The sequence below is a fragment of the Fukomys damarensis genome, unplaced genomic scaffold (genome assembly GCF_012274545.1).
Source record: "Fukomys damarensis isolate Sample0158 unplaced genomic scaffold, DMR_v1.0_HiC HiC_scaffold_25, whole genome shotgun sequence".
NCBI lineage: Eukaryota > Metazoa > Chordata > Mammalia > Rodentia > Bathyergidae > Fukomys > Fukomys damarensis.
The window spans coordinates 32,088,115-32,096,946 of NW_022900937.1; the positions used below are offsets into that span (position 1 = coordinate 32,088,115).

General features: G+C 56.8%; 1 protein-coding gene across 1 annotated transcript; it reads left to right on the forward strand.

Annotated features, from left to right (window-relative positions):
- The first annotated feature begins 1,838 nt into the window (after window positions 1-1,838).
- Odc1 (ornithine decarboxylase 1) lies at window positions 1,839-6,417 on the forward strand. Its single transcript, XM_010629057.2, has 11 exons — window positions 1,839-1,981; window positions 2,057-2,187; window positions 2,351-2,524; window positions 2,635-2,807; window positions 3,004-3,138; window positions 3,251-3,332; window positions 3,454-3,537; window positions 4,641-4,803; window positions 4,874-4,986; window positions 5,072-5,286; window positions 5,667-6,417. Exons 2-11 carry the CDS (start codon window positions 2,086-2,088, stop codon window positions 5,809-5,811), a joined length of 1,386 nt encoding a protein of 461 aa, XP_010627359.1. The 5' UTR covers window positions 1,839-1,981; window positions 2,057-2,085; the 3' UTR covers window positions 5,812-6,417.
- The last annotated feature ends 2,415 nt before the right edge of the window (window positions 6,418-8,832 follow it).

Genomic DNA, 8,832 nt, shown 5'->3' on the forward strand with positions numbered 1-8,832 from the left:
GTACTCACAGAACAGGTGACACCGGCGGGCGAAGTTTGCGGGAGTTACTAGCTTTCAGATTGCCCTGGAGTAACAATAAGGGGAACCGACCCGCCATGGCTAAGGAGTTTAAGACGCTGATTTAGCGATTTAAGGAAGAGGCTTGGCTTTCCTAAGGAGTCGAGTGTGGTGGCGCCTATAATAATCCCAGCGCTGGGAGGCTGAGGCAGGAGGATCACCTCTACCTAGTTCGAGACCATTCCCAAAAGAAAGAAGCCTTCAGCGAAATGGTGTCGACATAAACCAGCTGTGAGGTTTTAGCGGAGGCTGATGGTGCGCTTGGAGAACCCTAAGGATGGATGAAGTTCGATTCCGGTACCAAAAATACCGAAAAAATGATGGATGAAAGTGAGGGAGACAGGCCTTTGCGAGTGTGGGAAGACAAAAGATGTGTTGCTTGGTTCATTCAGACCTAAAAGGGGCAGAGTTCGGTGATTCCTGAGTTTTAAGTTTTTGTTTGAGCTCCCGTCTCTTTCAGACTGCCAGCTTGAGAGTCTGACTGCTGTTAGATACCGGGTGGTGTGTTTGTCAGAGTTTTCAGAGGAGTTACTCAAGTAAAGCTTTAAAAAGATCCAGAAAAGCAAAACACTTCATGGTTAAGCTGCCTTTGGTTCAGAGATGTTGAACAGGGCCGTGATTGCTTGGTCCTTTACTGCCTAAGTTCTTATCAGGGAGTGGAAGGTGCCTGAAGGTTAAGGCGGGGACACCAGCCTGGGTTTGGGTTTGTCTCGGACCGGGACCTCTCAGCAGCTTGGCTTTTGGCCTGGGCCACCTCACTGAAGCAGGTCCCACGGTGGGAAAGAGCCCTCCCTGGCGGAAATCGGAACAGGTTAAAATCAGTAATTTTAAGATAACTTGTTCATGCCGGGAGTTAACTCAGTGCTTCCACCCCTGCCTCGCAGGTGCAAGAACTGAGTTCGATCCCCGGTACAAAAAAAAAGATGTTCAGTATCATATTTAGTGAAGACCAGGGATGGGGGCTTTTGTTGTTACTACGGTGTTCTTGCTAATTTTTCTTATTCTTAGCTAAAAATACTCCCATAAGGTGATCATTCATAGCACTGTAAAGGGGAGCCAGAAGTCCCAGAATCACTCATCTAGTAGGAAACACTGGTTCTAGAGTACCAGGCTGTGATTAGATAAGAGCAACCGCAGTACCGTGTATTTGGCAAACAATTAGCTCTGGGAATTCTTTGGATTCCGCTCAGTGAACTGAATGGTCTAGACAGTTCCGCAGCGGTGCTTAATCAGGAAAAGCCCTGCGGAATTTAGCGGGGGAAGGTGTCTCAGCTGCGTGTTACTGCTGTAGTGCTGACCCAGCTCCGAAGTAAAGCTGACGAACCTCTGTGTCCCTAGGAGGCTTAGGCAGGAGGACTGCAAGTTGGCATCTCACAGGCAACTTAGTGAGACCCTGTCTCGCAAGGCAGCTCAGTGTGAAGGGCCTGGCTCAGTCCCCAGCATCACTTGGCCCCTCTGTGAGCTTAGTGCAGACAAACATTTTCTTTTTTTTTCATTTTGTGAGATGGCCTCATTGTGTAGTTCAGGCTGGTATTAAGCTCACTGCGACCCTTCTGCCTCAGCTCTCTAGTGATGGGGTCACACCTGTGCACAGCCACACCCAGCTTAGTGCAGACAAACTTGTGAAGATCACAAAATCTGTATTTTGTAGCTCTCATATTTGAATTGCTGGTTTTGAAATACGATATATCCCCTGGGGAATTTTAGTGTGGTGTTGGGGAAAACAGCGTTGGACCTGAGGCTCCCTTGTTCAAGGATTCCCAGAATCTAGGATTGGGAGGGATCTCAACGCCATCCGATCTGTCCCCAGGAGTAGTCGGCTGCCCTGCTTCCTGCCTGTGGGGACCCTGTGGAGAGTTCTCAGAACATCTGGGCTGCAGCTCCAAGGACGCGCTGGCCTGCATTCCGACTTCTGGTGGTCCACGTGAGTGCCAAGCCCACGCTGCAGGGTGGGTGCCCTCCCAGCTAAGGGCTGGAGTAAGATCCCCTCCCTCTGCAGCTCGCTGTGTGCCCAGGCGTGGAGAAACCATGAACAGCTCCCGCAGTGAGATGTTTGACTGCTACTTCCTCGATGAAGGCTTCACAGCCAAGGACATCTTGGACCAGAAGATCAACGAGGTCTCCTCCTCCGTAAGTGAGGCCCGTGCACACTGCATCTGGGACTGGGCTTTCTATGGCGGTGGTTGTCAGTGACAGTGGTAGGCCTGACAGGAGGAAAACCCCAAGGAGAGGACAAGAGGACAGTGCAGGCTGCAGAGCCCCCTGATGGTTACTGGCTCCCCTCTCGTTTCAGGATGACAAGGATGCCTTCTATGTCGCAGACCTGGGGGACATTATGAGGAAGCATCTGCGCTGGCTGAAAGCTCTCCCTCGAGTCACCCCTTTCTATGCAGTCAAGTGCAATGACAGCAGAGCCATCGTGAAAACCCTCGCCGCCATCGGAACAGGATTTGACTGCGCAAGCAAGGTGCGGAGGGCGGCCAAGTTTGGGGTGACCGCTCGTGTCCAGGCAGTGGGTGCCCGGCAGCCCCCCATGTGCTTCTTGCTGTACAGAGTGCCCCCTTTCTGTCCCCTCAGACAGAGATCCAGCTGGTGCAGAGTCTCGGGGTACCGCCAGAGAGGGTCATCTACGCCAACCCCTGCAAGCAGGTGTCACAGATCAAGTATGCGGCCAGCAGCGGGGTCCAGATGATGACCTTCGACAGCGAGGTTGAGCTGCTGAAAGTGGCCCGGGCGCATCCGAAGGCCAAGTGAGTGACTTTACTTACTCTTCTTCTGTGGGGAGTGTGGACTCTGGTCAGCCCAACAGGAATTCCCAGTTAACTAGAAGATTAAAACCCGAGCTCCTCAGAGGGTGGGGCCAGCACTTAGCAGAGGGTTGTCTTTGTTTTGACCTCGGTTCTGGGTGGTTTTCTGGCCTGAGGTGCACGACGTCTCTTCTCTCAGGCTCGTCTTACGGATCGCCACTGATGACTCCAAAGCTGTCTGTCGCCTCAGTGTGAAATTTGGTGCCACACTCAAAACCAGCAGACTCCTTTTGGAACGGGCGAAAGAGCTGAATATCAATGTCATCGGTGTCAGGTGAGGCCTGGGTGGCGCCGTGTCCACCTGAGACCAGGCAGTGCCAACGCCTCAGGCTTTTTCTAGTTTAATGTGAGACAACGGTAAGAGGCACTGTCTTCTCTGCCCTCAGCTTCCATGTGGGGAGCGGCTGCACTGACGCCGAGACCTTCGTGCAGGCCGTGTCGGACGCGCGCTGTGTCTTCGACATGGGGGTGAGTGGTGAGGGTGTCGTGGGCGAGTGTGCGTCTTCTGCCCTCTCTGCCAGTCCTCCCGGGTTACCACTTTGCTGTTGCTTGTGGCGCCCGTCTGACTGCTGCTCTCGTTCGACTCTAGGCTGAGATCGGGTTCAGCATGCATCTGCTGGACATCGGCGGGGGCTTTCCTGGGGCCGAGGATGTGAAGCTCAAATTTGAAGAGGTAATTTCCAACAGAAATTGAGATCAGTAGCTATTCCAGCATGTTCTCTCCTTAAAACTTTATTTTAATGTACCATAAGATGCCAGTAAAACATAAAATGAAAAATTGGGACCATAAAAATGGTTAATTTACTGTGTATCATGATCTTAAAAGAATGACCAGAAACTCACTTCACTTGGAATGCTAGTCCTGGATGAAAAGATTCTTAGAAGAAACAAAAGGAAGAAACTTTCTTTTCATGAACAAAAGAAACTAGTATAAATGAAACAAAGTAGCACTTACATCATTAAGATATTTTTGAAACAATAGAGTAGACACTTGGGGGAGCTACTTGATCTTCCCTGTTCCAGTTTATCTTGTGCTTTGCTGTTGGAAGAGTCCCAAGACCTCACTGTGGCACCAAGCACCGGTGACCAGAGTGGCTTCGGTGCCGTTGGGTCAGGCACTCAGCGCTGCTTGTTCCTATGCTGGAAGCCCTGGGCCAGAGCTCTGGAAGTCGGTTCTCCACCTGAGAACTGCTGTGGCTTACAGAGCGAGGCTGGCTGCCTTCGCCTGTACTCCCCGGTGTGCCTTGATAGACTTGAGACTTCCTGCCCATAGGAAGTTAGGCCATTGTGTAGGGTGCTTGAGTTGACTATCAGCTGGCACACATCTGTCATCCCAGCACTTGGGAGGCTGAAGCGGGAGGATTGCAGAAGGTTTGAGGTCAGCCTGGAGGGCATAGTGAGAAAAACCAATAAATGGGTTTGTTAAGATAATGTGGGCACAAGGCCCGGGTGTGGTGGTGCGCGCCTGTAATCCCAGCACTCGGGGAGGCTGAGGCGGGAGGATCACTGTGAGTTTGAGACCAGCCTGAGCTACATAGTGAGCTCCAGGTCAGTCTCAACTACATAGTGAGACCCTGTCTCAACCCCCCCGAAAAAAGTAAATACACAGGTGGCCAGCAGGAATTGAAGCGTGCGTGACTGGTTTCTGGGGAGGCATTTGTTTTCTCCTGCTGTCCCCTGATGACAGCTGCCCTGTCCCCTCTTCTGTCATTCGCCCTGGTGTTCCCCTCCGTGTGGGGCCCGTGCTGAATGGCTGCTCTCTGCTCCCCCTCATAGATCACCAGCGTGATCAACCCCGCTCTGGACAGATACTTCCCGCCGGACTCCGGGGTGCGCATCATTGCCGAGCCGGGCAGGTACTATGTGGCGTCGGCCTTCACCCTCGCGGTGAACATCATCGCCAAGAAGCTGGTGTGCAGGGAGCAGGCCGGCTCTGATGGTGAGTGGGACACGGTGGGGCACGGCCGGGGTGGGCCCAGGAGCGGTGCTGAGTGGGCTCTGCTCTCCAGACGAGGAGGAGGCCAGCGAGCAGACCTTCATGTACTACGTGAACGATGGGGTCTACGGCTCGTTCAACTGCATCCTATATGACCACGCGCACGTGAAGCCGCTGCTGCAGAAGGTGTGTCCGCCTTCCCCATTGCCAGGGAGCAGCCGGGGCCGGGAGCTCACGGTGAGCAGGGCAACAGCTGCTGCTTTCCATGCAGAGACCCAAGCCCGACGAGAAGTACTACTCGTCCAGCATCTGGGGGCCCACATGCGACGGCCTGGACCGCATCGTGGAGCGCTGCGACCTGCCAGAGGTGCACGTGGGCGACTGGATGCTCTTTGAGAACATGGGCGCCTACACCGTCGCCGCAGCCTCCACTTTCAATGGCTTCCAGAGGCCGACCGTCTACTACGTGATGTCCAGACCAGCGTGGTGAGCGCGCATGCAGACGAGGGTTCTGGTGGGAATGGGGACCTGGAACCCCAGCACTAGGAGGCCGAGGCAGGAGGGTCATAAGCTCAACTTGGTGAGATCCTGTCTCAAAGAAAAAAATGAGAAAAGCACTGGGGGTGTAGCTCAGTAGTTGAACACATGCCTGGCGTGTGCGAGCCCCTATCCAGTTGAGTCAGGAATTGCTCTGCCCAGGTTGAACAGGAAGGGGCAGAGTCCCTCCCGAAACACCCACCAAGGAGGGCGGGTGTCTGTGGCTGCAGCGCCTGACGCTCACGCCATCTGTGCTCCCGTTAACTGGAAGGCCCTGGGCACCGCTTCCTGAGGTGTCACACGGGGCTGAGTGCCGCTTTGTCCCCCAGGCAGCTCATGCAGCGGGTCCAGAACCACGGCTTCCTGCCCGGCGTGGAGGAGCAGGATGTCGGCGCCCTGCCCGTGCCTTGCGCCTGCGAGAGCGAGATGAAGCGGCACCCGGCAGCGTGCACCTCTGCCAGCATCAACGTGTAGACGCTGCCCGCCTGCTGCAGGTGTGGGCACAGGGTCGCCTGGCTGGGGCTGGAACTGTTAACTTAGCTATTGCTAGTTCCGGATGTCTTGGAAGAGTAGGGTCAGCACGGGCACAGCCACAGTCAGTCACAGACTACAAGGGTCACGCGTATCTGTGTTCCTATGGAAACTATTTGAGTATTTGTTTTTATATGGATTTTTATTCGCTTCCACACAAGCCACTAAAGAAGACCCGCAACTGCCAGGCAAGCGTTTGTAGCTTGTGCAGCGGCAGTGTGGGCTGAAAGTTGAGTGTTGTGACCTGTTTTGGAAATAAAGCATCTTGAGAGTTTTAGAATTGGGAGATTTTGCAGGCGGCCCGCCCGGCCCTGCGGCATCTGCTGGGAGCCTTGCTGGCCCGGCCTGTGTACCTGGGGGATGCAGAGTGGACCCCAGCAGCGCCCAGGAGGAGGATGGCGGCTGTGGGGGGACCCTCTGAGCACCTAGTCTGCAGTGCTGTGGCTGCGCCTGTCCCGCAAGAGTCACATGGGCGTCCTTGGCCGCACGCTGTCTGGGTTCAAGGTGTGTAGCCGTCCCCTGACTGTAATAAACTCGGTGTCAGCAGTGCCTTGTCTGAATCCGCATCTTCCCTCCCTGGCCACTTGGGTGACAAGGATGCGCTGCCCCAGTCAGCAGGGGTGTCACGGGGACCCTGCCAGCCCCTGGGAGTGCCATCGGTCACTCTGGTGAGGTGGTCCTGCCTGTTGGCAGCCGTGCTCCTCCCACACACCCTCCGATGGGTGCTTCAGCGCCCGGTTCCAGGCAGGGGCAGCCGCCTGCAACCACACTGCCCGTCTTGGCCAGGGGCTATGGAGGGAATTGGTGGGAGCCTGTGCCCCCTACGCCAAAACCAGGCCTGAGGTCCTAGTAAGTGGGCTCATGGGACTCTGCTCACCTGGAGGGGGAGGGTCCTCACCGAGTTTGGAGACTAAGGAGCATGGACCAGCCGGGGGCAGGCCATGGGGACCCTGCCTCCCTCCCCGCAGCTTCTGTCACCATGGCAGTGGGTACAAGAGGGGACAGCTGGGGTCACATGCACTAACAGGACAGCCTCACTACATCGTTCTCAGAAGGCGGTGATCCCCAGCCTCTGCCGACCCAGCACACCAGCCCAGCTTCAGCTTCCGGCTGGGCTGGTCTCCCCGGAAGGAGCTGGCTGCGACAGCCTGTGATAGTGCAGCCCCTCCAGCTCCAGCCTGCCCCTCGGGACTGCAGCACCAGCTCTGGTTTCACAACTAAGGTGCTAGGATTTAGCAAATAAAAATACATTGAACAGGACATAAGTAGGATGAAAAATTGCTTATGGTTTCTCTGAAATTGTTAGGTATCTCTGGGCCCGCAGGCCAGTGGCTCTGAGGCTTCTGGTAGGCCTGAGGGACTTTCCTGGCCGTGGCCACCAGGGGGCAGCAGTGCCTCGTGTTTAAGGTGCAGGCCGGCCGTTCACAGCCACCCCAGTCCTAGGGCAGGCGTCTCAGACTGTCCCAGGGCCACACGGGTGCAGCTCCAGCCACCAACAAGGCAGGGGTGTGTGGGGACAGCTGGTCCCTAAGGAGCAGGAGGGCTAAGCAGGCGGATAGAACTGCAGGGCCCTGAGTCTCAGAGTGGGGAGGCCCAGGGACCTCTTCCAGACGCAGAGCCTGCAGAGGCCGGGTGGCTGGAGGCGTTGTGCTTCCTGCCTGGTTCTCCCCTGGCGCTGGGTTCCTCGGCCCACGGCAACTCTTCAGGGCCTCAGGACCCCTGAGCTAGCCTAGTGCTGCCTTGTACTCCCGCTAGGGCAGCATGCAGGGCCCCCAGGTCCACGTTTCCCATGTTTGGACAGGAGCAGCTGTGAAGGGTTTTACCCGCCAACTTGACTGGATCCCGGGGTGGCGGGCGTGTGGCCAGGCTTGATTCTGGGTGCTGCTGGTGAGACCAGTCTGCAGTCGGCAGACAGTGCACTGTCCTCCCTGTGGTTGGCCTCGTCCAAGCCACTGGAGGCCCGAGCAGACAAAAGGCTGAACGAGAGAATTCGCCCTTTGCCGCATGGGCCTGGGTGAGGACGCTGGCCTCCTGCTTCAGTTGTGACTGGAACTGACCGCCGGCTCTCCTGGTCCCCGCCTGCCACCTGCAGTCCTGGGGCCTCTGGGCTGCTGTCATTCACTACGGCGGGATCCTCAGCAGCCCGCTGCCTGTTACCTGTCCGTAGGTCAGGTGTCCATCCACCCTTCCTCCACCATCCGCCTGCCCCTCTGCCCCTGGAGAGCCCGGGTGCACCCACGTCCGCTTGCATGACGGGCTGTTCCCCACGCACCCCCAGTCTGGCCTTTGCTGGGCCCAGTTAGTTTCCACCGGGCTGCACTTGAGCCCTCCAGCCCTCGAAGCATGGCCAACGGCACCGTCCTGCCTCTAGCAAGCCGAGTACACCCCAAGGTCACCGGGCCTCGCCCTGCACCCACCTGGCTTTGCCTTAGGCTTGGCAACTGTGGGCGTGGTGGGGCAGTGGACTCGGCTCAGTCTCAGGAGGCGGGAAAGGACCTGCCATCAGCTGCACAGCTGCATCAGCCCCAGAGGACGGCCTTGAGCCAGGGGACAGTTTGACAGGTGCCACGGGGCCCCTCTTTGGCAAAAACTTCACTTCCGGTCTCTCTGGGTCCCCCTGCCTGGCCAGTGCCAGTCATGGCCATCGTGTCCCTACCAGGGCCAGGCTGGGTGTGTACAGGGACCGTGGCTTGGGCCATGAGTTGTGAGGCTGGCAGGGGTGTGAACTAGGATGGGCAGAGCCCGCGAGAAAAGCTGCCTCATGAGGCCGGTGGTGGGAGAGGGCACAGGACCTAAGTGATGAGTCAGCCCAGCCCACGTGTGGCTGCTGGGCACGGGGACAGCGGTGGGGATGGTGGCAGAAGAGGCAGGATGTGCGCCCTTCCTGTCCTCCTGGAACGGGACCTCCACACCAAGCAGCGTTCGGTCAGCGAGGCGGCACGAAGGACACTCACAGGACTCACT